General features: G+C 37.5%; 2 protein-coding genes across 3 annotated transcripts; both read right to left on the bottom strand.

Annotated features, from left to right (window-relative positions):
* Positions 1-1,028: 1,028 nt before the first annotated feature.
* LOC147860663 (meiotically up-regulated protein) lies at positions 1,029-4,769 on the bottom strand. Of its 2 annotated transcripts, none has more exons than XM_087323923.1 (7): positions 4,612-4,769; positions 3,822-3,864; positions 3,650-3,735; positions 3,331-3,426; positions 3,062-3,224; positions 2,765-2,927; positions 1,029-1,292 (listed from the first exon to the last, which is right to left on the bottom strand). In XM_087323923.1, the coding sequence occupies exons 1-7, from the start codon at positions 4,642-4,644 to the stop codon at positions 1,217-1,219; spliced, it is 660 nt and encodes a 219-aa protein (XP_087180049.1). In that variant the 5' UTR covers positions 4,645-4,769; the 3' UTR covers positions 1,029-1,216. The 2 variants fall into 2 exon arrangements, with proteins under 2 accessions (XP_087180049.1, XP_087180050.1); XM_087323924.1 differs by having other exon boundaries at positions 3,828-3,864; positions 4,612-4,768.
* Positions 4,770-10,697: 5,928 nt separating this feature from the next.
* Positions 10,698-14,030, bottom strand: LOC147860662 (protein WALLS ARE THIN 1-like). The gene is made up of 8 exons (XM_087323254.1): positions 13,749-14,030; positions 13,496-13,558; positions 12,824-12,940; positions 12,432-12,610; positions 12,221-12,294; positions 11,952-12,110; positions 11,541-11,692; positions 10,698-11,209 (listed from the first exon to the last, which is right to left on the bottom strand). Exons 1-8 carry the CDS (start codon positions 13,919-13,921, stop codon positions 10,810-10,812), a joined length of 1,317 nt encoding a protein of 438 aa, XP_087179380.1. The 5' UTR covers positions 13,922-14,030; the 3' UTR covers positions 10,698-10,809.
* Between the last annotated feature and the right edge of the window lie 1,320 nt (positions 14,031-15,350).

Raw genomic sequence — 15,350 nt, 5'->3', positions numbered from 1 at the left:
GGACTGGAGCCTCGATCGGCATCCTATACCACCGCTGTGGCGTTGAGTCGTACCTGGTGCTGGCACACTCGCTACAAGAGTTGACCCACCACAAGAACAAAGTCTCGATGTAGTCAAAAGATGATGAAATGATGGTAGCTAGGCCTCTTATTTATAACGATACCCAAGGCCCCCAGGCAAGTTCACACTTGGCCTAATGGGTTGTCTCAATCCTGAGGATTAAAAGTAATCCTCCCCTTCTTTACACTCTCGTTTAACCCTCACACTTATCCATGTGTATAGAATACTATGGCAAATTCTCACCACGGGATATTATATGGTCATGCCTTTAACATTATCATTGAGGTATGTAAAGTGACTTGGTATAGGTAATTGGCAAAAACTGAAATATTGGTAATTCTTATGTATAATTCAATCATCACCACCATTCCATTCTCCTTTAATTAAGAGTCAGGTGAACATGCCAAAGAGTTCTCATCTTTAGGATCTTACAATTATATTATTGCAGTACCTTGCATGTCCTTATATCAAAAATGCCTGATCACTTGTGTTAATCAAATTGGCGAATAAGCATCCAAATACATATATTCCAAGGAGGTCATGTAAGGGATGAGGTATATATATATAATATACACACTAGATATAAAATTGGAGTACAATGGGGAAACCATTCATTCCAACAAAATTGTTGAAACGTGAGATTTCTCATCAGGTGAACACTCTTCATTTGTGTTCTTTTAGTGCTTGAGACATTGAATGGCCAAACATATAATAATTTCCTTCAACAAGTAATGTGTCCTTTGCACATATAAGCACAAAAAGCTCATCAAAGATGGATCGTTTTGCAACCTTGATAAAATAAATAAATATAATGTGCCCCTACCAATGAGTCTGGTTTTTACCCTCAATAAAAGAACGCATAATGTGCTCCTTATGAATCTAAAAGATCGTATAATGTGCACCTTTCTATAGTAACAAAATAGAAAAAAGACATGAAAGTAATGTCTTCTGATTAAAGATACAAGATAAATATGAACATTTTACGCATTATGCAGAAAAAGCAATTGAGAAACAAGAATTTCAATAATATTACAAGATGAATATGAACATTTTAAGCATTATGTCTACAGATTCTACATACACCCATAGGATGTAGCTATTTCAAACATTTGGTACACGATCTGAATTTCTGTAAGGGAATAGCTTTTCAAATAAATTAACATGGCATTGTTGGTGGGCTACTATGTAACATCCGTTTAAACATATCCATTCCGAAGGAGGAATCAGAGCCACTGCAAATAAAGACAAATAATATGTCAAAAAACAATTGAGAGAAAAGCGACCTCAGCATTTACTTTTTTTATGGTCACAATTTAATGTGAAACTAAAACCATGATAACATCCAAAACAATCCTAGATGCTGAATAAACACCACCAACTTATGATGAAAACTGATCTCAGGATTTACTCTTTTTATGGTCACAACTTAATTGTGAAACTAGAACCATGATAACATCCAAAACAACCCTAGATCCTGAATGGACACCACCAACTGTTAGTAAAGTGGACTCTTTATCAATAACTATTATCAAAAATGAAAAACTTCTAACGAGACACCGCTTCACAATATTATGCTTGTTTCTAGTTTAAGAGAACATATTTTCTGGGAAAGAAATAACTCGTGTTTTCTCACCATAAGACCTGCCTGCAAAAAGAAACATACAAGTTTTAGAGTTCATATTAAAAGATTTGGCCCCGGCCTACAGTTCCCTTTTGCCTTTGGGTGCATGACTTCGCATAAGATCTTAGGACAACCCTTACTATTTCTAGCTCCAACTCATATATACGGCTAACAAAATCATATTGAAGATTATGTTTTAGCACATGTTATATTGACATCAAAGAACCTCAAGATTCACATATGCAGAGGCTTGGTTCCTGTTTTCAGTATATTTCCTCATAGTTGCACCACAAGAAGACAAATCATTGTGACAGAAGAAATAAAACATATAAGTACTGATGCAAAAGTTTCTCCAATTTACTTCATATTACAGCATGGATCAAACATGCCAAAGCATCCAATCTGTAGAAGAGCTCGAGACGTGAAAGGTAAAGCTGTTTACGTACCACGAAATGCATATTATAGAAACAGAACTTCTGTGGAAAATTAAGCAAGGAAAGCAGTGTTATTGAATATTTTACTTGGTGTCATCCTGAACCCAACTTCAGGCTTGGATGAGAACAGTCTCCACTATGTCAAAGAGATAAATCTCACTATTACGTGCCAGTCTTCCTAAGTTATAACTAAGCCCATCTATATCTACATTATCTCAATTGTCTCAAAGAGATAATCCCCACTATTAAAGTGCTAGGCTGACCTTTCCTGGTCTTTTTAATTTAAAATTTATCTCTGTTTTGCTTCAGCTGTTAGAAACATTTTTATGCTAGTCAATGATCCCACACTTCCCCTATAAATAAGCTATTCTATTTTACTAGTTTGATAATTGCAAGTTCAGAGAATTTTTCTAACATATTCAGCTTTAGTCATGGTTAATCACTAGCATCCTTGATATTCCAGTAATATAAAATATTTGCAATCAAATGACAGCCATCCTCCCTCACAGCTTATGGTTTGCAGAGCAAAAGTTAAGAAACTTGCACTTTGCATAGAATTGAAATGGCCGAGATTTCCCACACAACATCAATGTAATATGCTTAGAAACAGCCATCAATCATCTTTAACCATTTGGAGAAATTGACAAACCTTGGAATGGTTATTTCATAAGGAAAAGATACTATGTTGGAGTTTGAAACTGGTGGAATGTGATCCTTCTTTTCATTGACTAGCTGCAAGATCTGGAAAAGAACTTCCCGTAGAGACATCTCTAGTGTTGAATCTGTCTTAGATCCTTTTTCCATCATTGTGTCTAGGAAAATACCAAACAAAATTACAAGGTGCCAGGTTTATCATCACATTTGCACATTAAAATCAAAATATCACATTCATAGGCGGAATATCCTCACAAATAAAATTGCAACAACTTAATAGAAAGCATAATACCTGCAGTGTCTATAGTCCACGCTCGTCCATGACGTAACTTGTTTTGAGATGTTTTCGGTGGAATTATATTGAGGGAAAGGAACCATTGTTCCCAATATGAACGTTCAGGTTGCCTGAACCAGGTGGTTGGTTTATTTCTAGTCTCATAGAAAGAGAGACATACCTGATAACGAGAAAGAGGTTTCAAAACAATTTATTGATATTTTGCGTTTAAAATATTACATAATAGAATGGAGAAAAGGAAATTTAAGAAGGTCAAAGAATCATACATGACCCTTTTTGTTTGGATGCTTTTCTACCCATGCAACAAAAAGATCAATCTTTTCTTCAATTCTCCTTTCCAACTCTCCATCACCACATTGTACCTGATAATAAAAGAGGAAGACTCAATGATGGCAATACAACTCATTAAAACAGTCATTGTAGATATTGTACATTTTGACATGTTCCCAACAAAGTTCAAATTGGCATTAGAATAGTACGAGACTAAAATTTGGTATATAGACCATAGCTATGCATATACTCCACAACAGTATAGAGAAATAAGTTTGCTATATCCTTTGTTACATGATCATGATCAAACCTTACATAAGTGATCTCAAAAAGCTCCAAGTCAACATCCTTGGGTTGCACTAATCCTAAAGCTCGGTGGAACATAATTGTATGCAAGATGCCTGTAAAATAAGAAACGTCCATGTAAATGGCACAGTTGTAGCTATATCACATTTTAAACAAATCCATGAATTCATCTACAACATGCTCTTACATCTTAGGACTTCGCGTATTTGAAAATGCTCTAATTCCTGTGGAAGAAGACGAATAAAAGGTGCATTATAATCATTCTCCTTTAATAGCCAGAATTTGACATCATCATCATCTCTTAGAGCCAAAGAATGAACATTTCTTCGCACATATATTTTCAAATGGCTAAAAAACATGACGGCTCATAGGTTTGCAATAATCGAGCTTAGTGAAGTGCAAGGACATGTGTTTCCATTGTTGCAAGTGGCTAAAAAACATGGAACACAACACATATTTGTGCTTTACTAAGTTCAAAATTTCTCATCAACTATAAGGCCCTTCTTGATGTGGCAGCCATATCTTATCATTATGGATTCTTCAAAGACCACAACCACCTGAAGTAGGATACAAATGCAATCAGAAATATCTTGCAACTTCCTACATAAACAAAGGTCTACATTCTTACTCATCTAATCAGTTCCATAAATTCCAATCGATTCAACTCATCTCATTCATCAACTACTGATTAGGGTAGAAAAGAACTCCTTAAATCTTTTTATCTGGAAGGATTGAGAATTCAACATAGAATAGGATTTGGAGTTGGGCACATATTACAAGTAATGTTCAAACAAACATAAAAACGCATGGATCAAGAAAAATAAAATGAAAAAAATCATAGAAAATACGAGTAAGATGTTGAGTAAACTACCAGATTTTTAATATGGCATGTATTCAACAGTTCTCTAATTTTCTATCTATCAATCGAATTCCATGACTCTCTATCTCAGGAAAAAGCAAAAGAAACTTACCAGTTCCTTGAGATGAAACGTCTCACAATTCATGGCGATTGCTAGGTTTTTTCCTCAGGAAATGGCTCCGGCACAGCTTATATACGCAACGCAAACAGTGAAACTCTGTATTTGCTTTTATGTATGCGTCTTCTATTCTTTTTCTTTTTCTTCTTCTTGTATTCAGTTTACTAGAACAAGAAAAATCAAATACCCCTAACGTTTTCGGTATTTACGAGAATAGCCCCCCGGTCTCCTATGTTTTCAAATTCCACCAGACTTTACAAGAAGAGTTTGTGCTTTCCTTTGCTCGCACTAATGTGTGTGTGTGTGTGTGCGCGCGCGCATGTGTGTTAAGTTTTAACAACTTCCGCATGCGTAGACATTGCTCAGAGTACAAGGAACAATCGTGCTGCTTGAAAAAAGAGGCAAATGAAGAGAGCGGCTGATGGGATCCTGTGAAAGGCCTAAATCAATGTGAAATTTGATGAGGATGAGATAGTGGAGGTATTCCTTGGTAGCCTCTCATAGTTGTAGTTTAACATCCTCAAAACCACCATTTTCACAAGAAAAATGTCACTATCATTCTTAGATCTCTAATTACAATTATTGATCATATCTCAAAAATGCACATTCTTAGATCCCTAATTGATGTTGTAGGTAGACGAAGCCATGTCGACACATAGAGCGTGGTCTTTGAGAGCTTAATTCTCTACTCACACTTGGCTGAAAGTAAGAAGATCATGGGGTAGATGGTACAATAGTGGAGGAAGATACTCAATGATTGTTAAGTCTCTGCCATACATTTCTTGTGCCTTTTGGACAGCGTTGACTTTAGCATTGATATCAAACAGTGTCAAGTAAACACATGTCTGTGTGCTACTTGAATGAAAGTTGGGTTTCGAATGGTCGGAAAACTTGAACATTGTGGGGACTCGAACGTAGAAAGGACACAACTTGAACGTTGGAGGGGATTCGCACATAAGCGAAACAATCACTGAGTTGCACTATGCCCCCCCTCCACCAACACACACACACACAAACTTTGACGATTGAGTAGGTGGGGGATTAATGCACCATTAATGGTTTAGCATTCAATCAATAACATACACCAAGTATAAGACCCAAATCACACCATTAGGAAAAAATGAGTTTTTTTTACATATGTCAACTTCCACTTCACGAAATAACGCCACAAATCTGGTGTCCTATACAAGATTAAAACTAGAAAAAACTGAGAAATAAGACAACAATAGGTGACTTAGAGATTCTAGGAAGGGTGAATTGAGTGGACCGTTGAGATCGTGGCTACTACCAAAGGCTACGGTGCCTCGGTGTTAGACTAGTGACCCTAGCCACTCCATGTTCCGTTAAAACAGCCTGTATGCGAGCTAGTTGAATCCCTTCACGTGTAATGAGCTTGTTGATGATGAAGACTGTGACGACCTCCTAAGTAGACGAGGGGGTAGCGAAGAATAAGGGAAGCCAATCATATATCTTCATGTGAAATTGTTGAAGGACAAACATAAAAAAAAAAGTGGAAGAGTTCTTCCTCCCTCTTCCTTCTCCCCAAGCCAACAAAAATACCAAAAACTAAGAAGATTTTTTTTTTTGAACAAGAACCAAATGAGTCCTCTTCCCTTCCCTTTATAGAGAGAGAGGTGCCTCATTTGCATTATAGTGCTCTACTTACATATTTATATTTTCATATTTACATATACAAACTCTATGGCTAGCCTACTTTTGCCTTTTTCCCATGTTTTCCACCTTCGGGCATGCCACATCGCAAGAACATACAAGTTTCGATGCAAGGAAAATGAGTCAAGTCACAAAAAGTAAATCAACGAAGACCTTGTGACCACTATAATGTGAAGGCTTAAAAATGTGAAATATTATTATAAAGGTTAATTATGGTTCTCTTTTGAGTTTCTCATTCACTCATTCATTTCAAGATCTAAAGTCTCTCATCTTATCTCTCTCTAGAACGTATCCAAATGCATTGAACTATCCCCATGGGCCTTGGCACTTGAAGTTAGGTGTGGAGGTAGAATCATCACACAAGCATGAAGACATGCAATATGCGCAATGTATACAATGAAACCCTAGTGGATGATGAATGTCACTATATAATTTCTTGTATGCTCAACATATAATCTATTTTTTTAAAGAAGAATAATAACTTGTTAGACGGGCATGATGTGTCATATTGAAATGTCCACCAAGAAAGGTGAGCACATATGCTTGTTCATTACTTTCACATAGAGAGTTTTTTTACTAAAGAGTAGAAACCCTCCATCTTGGGAAGGACTCACATTCAAGGTGATGTATTTATTTTTGGTCCCATAGGTCAAAATTGGTGTCCTTGTAGACAAAAAAAAATTATTCTATTCCAAGATTTTTTCTAGTAACGTCATTTTAATTTTGTGTTAAGGCGGCAAGCTGATCAAACTTTAGTCATTCATCTTAAGAATCTAAATTGGTCACCTTTTTTTTTAAGCAAAAGAAAAACACTACTTCGCATTAGTTAGCAAACAAAATACAACGAAGTTCAAACACTAAGATTCACAAGGACTAACCTTAGAGGCATCGATATATACAACCCCTCCAAAAACAACAACAAATTCAGCAAAGCTCATGTTGTCCTTCCCCCCACAAATCTAGTAATAATCTCCACCCCCTATATTACAACATAATTATCCCACCTAATCTTTTACAACAAAGATATCCGGGTAACACGACTATGGTAACTTGTACCACAACTATACATATTTACATCCCGTGTACAATATTAGGAGCCATTGGCGGAGACAACCACCTAGGTAGTTGGTAGTTCCACTTAGGCCCTATCGAAGATTTGACCATCATGGGATAACCAAAACATTTCAGTAGAAACTTTGACCTCTCCATTTTTGCTTCATCTGATCCCCCCTGAATCAAGTCATATCGTCTACACACCTAGGCTACCAACTCAAACCAAATATTTAGCAACTCCTCACCAGTTGGGAGCTTTTACTGTTGAAAAACAAACCTGCAACGCCTGGTCCAAATGTGCTAGACCGATAAGCACGCCACCATAAGCCATATCTCCTCAAAATATTTAGAGTTTGTGCTAGGTCTCACCCCAACACATTGGAACACATTGCCACCCTAGACTATAATCCATGACCCCATGACTTTAACTGTTCTGCCTAGCCTTCCCCCATTAACATCAAACCTTGTAAGGAACCCCACACAACTTTCCCATTCACACCACAAGCTGCCATGATCCTGAGATTTCTATACCAAATGCTAATCGCCTATGCACAATTCCAGAAACAGTGACGGATCGATTCCAAAACGTGACCACATAACTTGCAACCAAACTCCCCACCATGGGAACTCATCGACTCCCCTACAGGTACCACCTTATGCCTAAGAAGCTATAGTCAAACCTTTATTTTTTCTGGTATATCCAACACACATAGTCTCCTCCAAAACGACTTCCAGAAGTCATCTAATATGCCTTTATCCTTCCAGCTATTGCGAGTCTAAACTGCAACACTGATTTGGAGCCAATGATTTGTCTTCCTAGCTTAGTATTGTACTAAAAAAACCTTTCCAGTTTGTTCGTTCCTAGTTTCTACCACCATACCTCTAGTGGATCACATACCAAATCACATAGGAGCTTGTTGTAAAAAAGCCACAATTTACAATCATTATCAAGTTTCCCTAGGCCGGGTTCACTTGCTACTTCTTACCCTCCAACAATGCCACCCACTTGGCATCGTCCGTCAAAGCACTTAGGTTGCCCCACAAGCAATCCTCATTAGTTGTGCACCTGCCACAAATCATTTGTGCAACACCCTCACCTACAAACCAACCTAAGCAGACCTCCTCTTCCGTGTTCAACTTATCTAGTCCATCAACGACCTTAAATTCGGTCACCTTTATATCATGTATGATTGATATTAGTATAAAAAACATGAAGATGTTGCATTTTGATTTCTTGAGTTTATTTGCTTTAGGTTATTAAATAAAACACATAGGTTAAGTATTAGAGTAACCCCTCCATCTTCTTTTCTAAACTATGATTGTAGGGAAGATTAATTGAGAGGTTCCCCTAAGCAAACTTATCCCCTCATCGATATACTCGCAGAAGGTGTCTACATTTAACTTGGCATATCTCACCAATAAATATAGGGTGTTTGTGTTGGCTGCTAAGAAGGTGTTTGTGTTGGCATATCTCGATTCTCTACATTTTGGATATTTGAGGCTATATTGTGAAATAAATGGGCATTTAAAGAGAAAGGGTACCTAATTAAGTCAAAGGTGATCATTGGTTAGTTGACCAATTAATCAAACTTTATAACTAGACTAGAGGATCATGGCCTCCCTAAGACACATAATTGATTGTTGCAACTAGAAATAATATAGATGTATGTGTATACTTTGATAGAAGCTTTTACATTCATATAATACTTGACTTCATATTATATGATATAAGTAGTCTATTCATATTTCATGCTCTCACAATGCTCGTATATTCATTCAGTAGAGTTCTTGCATTTCTCTATATGTGATGGCAAGAACCGTGAATCGTGTAGAGTGTGAAAGCTAACAACAAAGAATTTCATGAGATGGTTTCAAGTGTTCATGATGTAATTGTAGAAGAGAAGTTAAGCTTGTGTGAAGTATCGTGGATTATATCTCTTTGATATCCCAATTTGGGGATACATTCCAAACTCCTAATAGAAGTAAGGAGTAGAGTGAGACTACCATTGTAAATGGGGTCATAAATATTTATGCCTGCTTAAGTGTAAAGGACATCTTTCTAAATTAGTTAAATAAGAAAAGAGATATAAAGGTTCGATGTTTACATGCTAATGACAAGGGAGTAAAACAAGGTTCGATGTTTAGCATGCCAAATGTTTTGAAATTTTCGGTAATGAATTTATTCTTTTGAATAATCAAAATTCCTAGATTACAACTAAGAGTAATTTGCATACCTACGAAATAAAACATAAGACTAGACTTACAGTAATTGAAAATGCTTTAAAAACATATATAACTTCGTGTGAATAGTTTCAGTTTGTGTTCCGACAACATGAATTTTATCCAAATATATTACTACCACTAATAGTCGATTCGAGATATATGATTAAATGTCTAATGTATTTAGTTGGTTTAGATAAGAGTCTAGAGTAGTCATATGAGAACGTGAATTTTCTTTGAAGTGGTGTAGGAGTAAGTGAACTAGGTGATGTCAAAATGTCATAAAGATTGGTTTGTTCTGCATATTATTCATAATTTGGTGGAACATGAGACATTTGTACACCATAGTTTAATTACTTTGGTATCCTTGTGAGGAGTCATGACCAATGTTTTTCTCCTTGTCATAAAGGTATGAGGATCTTCTTAATGGAATAAATTTAACATAGTTTTTGCGAGAATGGGAGCATGAATTACAAATGTGAGTAACTTTGGTGTTTTACACCCAAAAGGTTTCTCATTAATATGAATATTTGATGATGATTAGAGATCTCGCTAGTTTGGGTAGGATTAATTTTTTGTAAATTTGGGTCTATGGTTCACTTTGTTGTGATTGTTTGCTTACCATAGGCGAGAAGTTAAAGAGTCATTATTAATGGAAGGAGAAACGTGTGATTGGGCCTCTATAGGTTGAAACATTGACAGAAGGTGCTTATTAAATGGCATAAATGGTCAAATTTTGTGACATGTTGAATTTCTGAAGAAATTGGTGGGTGGAGCTTGACAGGATCATCAAGAATATGGAGCAGCCTAATTGGATCTACATGTGGATCACGGCCTTAGTAATCATAGTTTCTAGAAACAGTGGGGGTAACCAGCAATGCATATTTAAGAGGAATTTGGTCTAGCACTGGCATAATATGTATATACACAGTCTAATATGTTCAGATGAAATTGTTCGAGATGGATGTAAATGATGATATATATGGAAGCCTGTGTAAGCTCGTCGGTAATTAGCAATCAGCTGCAAAATTACTAATTAAAATTTTTTTGATCATGAGAGAGAACTTGTGTACTAATATGTATGATGATATATTGCTGTCTATTAGTCATTTAGGCGAATTAGATGGATCAATCAGAAACTTAACAATATATAAGGCATGCCATGCCGCCATCATCACTAGCCCCTGGCTGGATCATCATAATTAGTTTAATTGATTCATATGTAACATTCTTGATCTAACAAACAAGCTAATTAGTCTGATCACCATCCATGAATACAGCAGCTAGGAGGGGTTGAGTAATTGCAGGAACGTCATGAGACGTCGTCGTTGTTCCTGAGAAGATCAAGCGCTCCTCCTTAGCTGTAGGATTATGGTGAGAACTAATGCTTATATGATTTCTGATTGTTTCTGGGATATAATTATTAGTGTTGTGGCCATGAGTATGGTGAGCATGATCGTGCTCAGAAGGATCCGGAATCGTGGTTGAAGAAGCATCGATCTTTATCCATGATTGTTGAGGGGGCTGCTCCTGATCCTGCTCCTGCTCCTGATCTTCCCTGCTCCTGCTATGGAAAACCTTCGGATCTCCACCTTGACCCCAGATGACGAGATAAACGCCAACAATGATGAGCGACCCACCGATCAAGCTAATTTATAAGAACAGAAGAGGCAAGCAGGGGCCCAAAGATTTTAAAAGCTTGATATTATGCTAATAATCCATGTGCCATATTAAAAATGACTTAATCTATTAATTTGATTCAAATCACTTTCTGTTTTTTTCAACTAATAATAATCAAATTTAGATTATTGCGATTCCACTTGACATCAGAAGCTAATCATGAAATAAATCAGTTTTGCAGGAGTAGTAATCATTGAATTGAATGGCAGGCAGTTTGTTTCAAAAAAGGGGGGAAAAGAATTTAAGAACAGTTTGCAGAAATGATGGAATTGGTTTAGGACAGAGGAGACTGTACATACCTTCCCAGGTAGAAGCTCTCTCTGAGGAAGAGGAGGGTGAGGATGGCGACGATGAGGGTCTGAGCAGGCTGGTAGACTGCCGTTAGCAAGGCGCCGCCCCTCTGCACGCACCACATCTGGACAGAGAAGACCAGCCCCGACACAACGATACCCTACGCACAGACAGTTATTTACAGTTACAGGTTACCGTTACAGGTTACAGGTTACAGTTTACAGGTTACAGGTTACAGGTTACAGGTTACAGTTACAGTTACAGTTATAGCAGCAGAAGATTTTAAGACAATGTGTCAAAAGCTCTCTGTTTTGTCTGTTATTAAGAAAACTTAAAAATTCTGTTTATGATCCATCGCTCTCAGAAGGAGGAGGAGGAGGAGGAGGAGGAGGAGGAGGAGGAGGAGGAGGAAAGCTTACAGCATAGAAGACGCTGAAGAGTTCATAGCCCCATGTGAAGGCCCATTCCGAGGGGTCTCTCACCCTGAACAAGGCCAGCACCAGCAGCTGCAATGTCCCGAACAGCGTCATGATGGCCGTAATGGTGAGGCGAGCAGGGTATAGCGCCACCACCGGCTTCTGCGGATCCAATCCAATCCAATCCAATCCAATTCAATCCAATCCAATCCAATCCAATCCAATCCAATCCAATCCAATCCAATCCAATCCATTCATACATACATACATACCTGAATAACCAGCCAGAAGGAGAATGCAATGCACATGCCCACCAGGAAGAGAGCACCGATCTGCCAACTCTGCACTGCCAATGATATGATCCATATACATGTATATATATATATATATATATATATATATATATGTCATTATAAGAGAGGATCGACAATGCCTCCGATGGATGTAGTAGGCTATATATATATATTATATAGTCAGTGTTACCTGCAGTTAATTGTAGTGAGTTATTGCTGCTGCCATGGCCATGAGGTGCCCACCATGATGCCACTTGGATTATAGCAGGCCCGCTATAGAATACCATCACCGTTGCACCTGCAACACATGTCAATGTGCCTGCGATCTTTGCTTGCCCATGTAAACTCTTGATCCGCACCTTCTCCTGCCTGATGATGGTAATCATGAAATTAGTGCATCATCATCATCATCATCATATCGGATTCATTCTAAATAAACTGGATGTAAACATTACAACCACATATGTTTGTGGATCATTTTGTTTATATATATATATATGCCTTGGATTATTACAGTTGCTTCACATTCTTGCGTTTTTGCTTAGGTTAAGCCTACCTCAGGGGAGGGGAGCCAGATCTTACCCAAATGCAGCAGCGATTATGAAAGTTATTGCCGGAATGGAGTTCTGGATCGCGGCTGCAAATGTCGGAGATGTGTAGGACAATCCTTCCAAGTACAGTGCCTGGCTCAAGAAGACTCTGCGCTAGGACACGCAAATGTGTACGTCTTATAAAACGGATAATAGATACTAACAGAATACATCGTGACCATGCTCTGGTCCTATATCACTTATAATTATAGTTTTCCTGAATTCAATCACAATGTAAGACTGTGTCTATATTCACTATTCATTATAAATGCTTCAAACTCTAATTATTAACAGATTATTTGGACTAGGAAATTTCTAATTATCTTTAGCTATCCTACCAGGGTCTGCATTCTGGGCGAACCAAATCTAATAACACTCGCAATTGCAATATGTATGTGATCATAGAAATTCTACCACAGTTACTAGAATGATATGCATATGTGATATAGCTCCTAATTATTATGCATAGTAGAGATTTCATATTGACGTGAATATAATACACATATAAGGAATGGATATGGCGGAAACCTTAGTAACATTTGGAATGATGATTCAAGTTTACTGAAGATGGCTGTAAATACTGACTAGTAAAATACATATTTAACTAAAAATTCGAACTATTAATGACATGTTGTTAAATGTTACGTTTAATATATGTACAGACCCTGTCAATCCAAGAAGGAAGCAGTGGCCGAGGAGAGCCCATGTAAGTGGAGGCCTTGTATTCCTGCATTCAATAGAAGTAACCTAATTTGAGTAATATATGATGGGATCGAAAATTGCACTAGTCTAGATCAGATCATTAACTGGACATGATATATAATTGAATTGATCATTATAAAGCAAAGGATATATATATATATGTATATATGTGAGTGAGGGCTTAATAGTTTCATGATAATGGTAACATTTGTAACCTCTCGACAAAGAAGGCAATGGGGATGAGGAAGCAGAGGCCAATGGCACCACGATAGAAGGCGAAGACGAAGAGGTTCATGCCGCTGGTCAGGGCTATCCTCGTAATGACCTGGTAGCCAGAGGTACCGATTTGGATGAAGACAAGGGCAGAATGAAGCAAGGCTATGGACATCCATTTCTTCTTCTTCTTCTGCTTATTGTTAATATTACTTCTACCACCATTATTGTTATTGTTAGGGGTAGCAGGAGGAGCATCAGAGGCTACAGTGGAGGAGGACGTAGCAGTACTAGACTTGGTCATGGACTGATCGGATCGAAGCTTGAATCAATGAATAACTTACTACCTTATTAAAAGTGAGGTGTATTTGGGGGGGCCTTTATAACACCCCAGAGGTTAAGAGGAGTGTAACAGTAATCATACATACAGCAAGCCACTCTCGTATGGATCAAACTGAAAGTAGAGAGCTAAGAAAATGACAATCTGATCAATCTGAAGCATATAGTATGGATGTTAAGAATCTGTTTTAAGCATACATATATGTATATGCATATGACGACAAAGACAATAATCCAAGAGATCCGATCCTAGTCTGGCGATTTGAAATTTGAACATGTATTACATATTTAACATTCACTGTTGTTTTCATAGAGAGGCACTGCAGACAGACAGTAGCAGGAGGAATAGACAGAGGAGGGAAGGCCCATCATGAAAGCAAACTACATACATACATACATACATACATACATACATAGTACATTTACCAACATGGCTTTGTCCCCCTCTCATTTCTTTTCATTTTTTCTTTCTTTCTGGAAGGGGTAGGCGACATCACCATTGGCTCATTCCAATCTGCTTCATTCCGACAAAATCAAAAACTGGAATCGGTAGCCCACCCTGTCCGTGGTCACTCCATATTTGACGCAATTGTTAGATCCGACGTTTCCATGGATCGTTACCCTAATATCTGGTCTGATTCCGACAAGTTAATCCATCGGTAGCCCACTTTGTCCAACCTATGATTCCATTTCTGATCCCACCACAGACAACTTGTTCATGCTTGATCAAGAAGACCATTCCCCATAGTATGTACAGTAATGTACATTTTTGATCGACACATATTGCAGCCATGGGGGATCCTTTATCAGTTTTTTGACCATCCGACAACATGAGCAACTTGTTCCAATCTGAAAATGATCTGATCCACATGCTCCGCAAATCAATCAACTCAATAGAATCTCTACAATGTTGTTAGCTGCGCTGCAACTTGTTGATTAAATTTGGAAAATGGTATGATCCACATGCCCCACAATTCAATTAACTCCATCTTCACATACAAATTCTAAAGATGGTTCATTTGGAAAATGGTTCATTTGTTCACATTCCTGGAATGTATAGTAAAATTCTAAAGATGGACAATGTACTAAATAATTAGTCTACATTCCTAGACCATATTGTACATTATACACATAAAAACTCGTAAAAATGTTATACTTAAAAGCAAATTATTAGGCTCTGATGATCAATTTGATTATTGTTCTCTCTTGGATAGGATACATGCACATCCCGCTATCCAAACATATATGTACTAGAGGCCCCAATT

This window comes from Azolla caroliniana, unplaced genomic scaffold (assembly GCF_043228905.1).
Source record: "Azolla caroliniana isolate FFs.n. ecotype wild unplaced genomic scaffold, voAzoCaro1.0.p SCAF_8, whole genome shotgun sequence".
Taxonomy (NCBI): domain Eukaryota; kingdom Viridiplantae; phylum Streptophyta; class Polypodiopsida; order Salviniales; family Salviniaceae; genus Azolla; species Azolla caroliniana.
Note: the sequence above shows the minus strand (reverse complement) of the source record. Positions and strands in the feature narration are given on the sequence as shown.

Coding starts and splice junctions, on each gene's coding strand:
- LOC147860663 (XM_087323923.1), bottom strand. CDS start 4,644: ATGAATTGTGAGACGTTTCATCTCAAGGAACTG. Junction 3,736..3,821: donor CGAAGTCCTAAGATGTAAGA/GCATGTTGTAGA, acceptor CTTATTTTACAG/GCATCTTGCATACAATTATG. Junction 1,293..2,764: donor TATGAAATAACCATTCCAAG/GTTTGTCAATTT, acceptor CTTTATTTGCAG/TGGCTCTGATTCCTCCTTCG.
- LOC147860662 (XM_087323254.1), bottom strand. CDS start 13,921: ATGTCCATAGCCTTGCTTCATTCTGCCCTTGTCTTCATCCAAATCGGT. Junction 13,559..13,748: donor ATTGCCTTCTTTGTCGAGAG/GTTACAAATGTT, acceptor TATTGAATGCAG/GAATACAAGGCCTCCACTTA. Junction 11,210..11,540: donor GAGAGCTTCTACCTGGGAAG/GTATGTACAGTC, acceptor CTTATAAATTAG/CTTGATCGGTGGGTCGCTCA.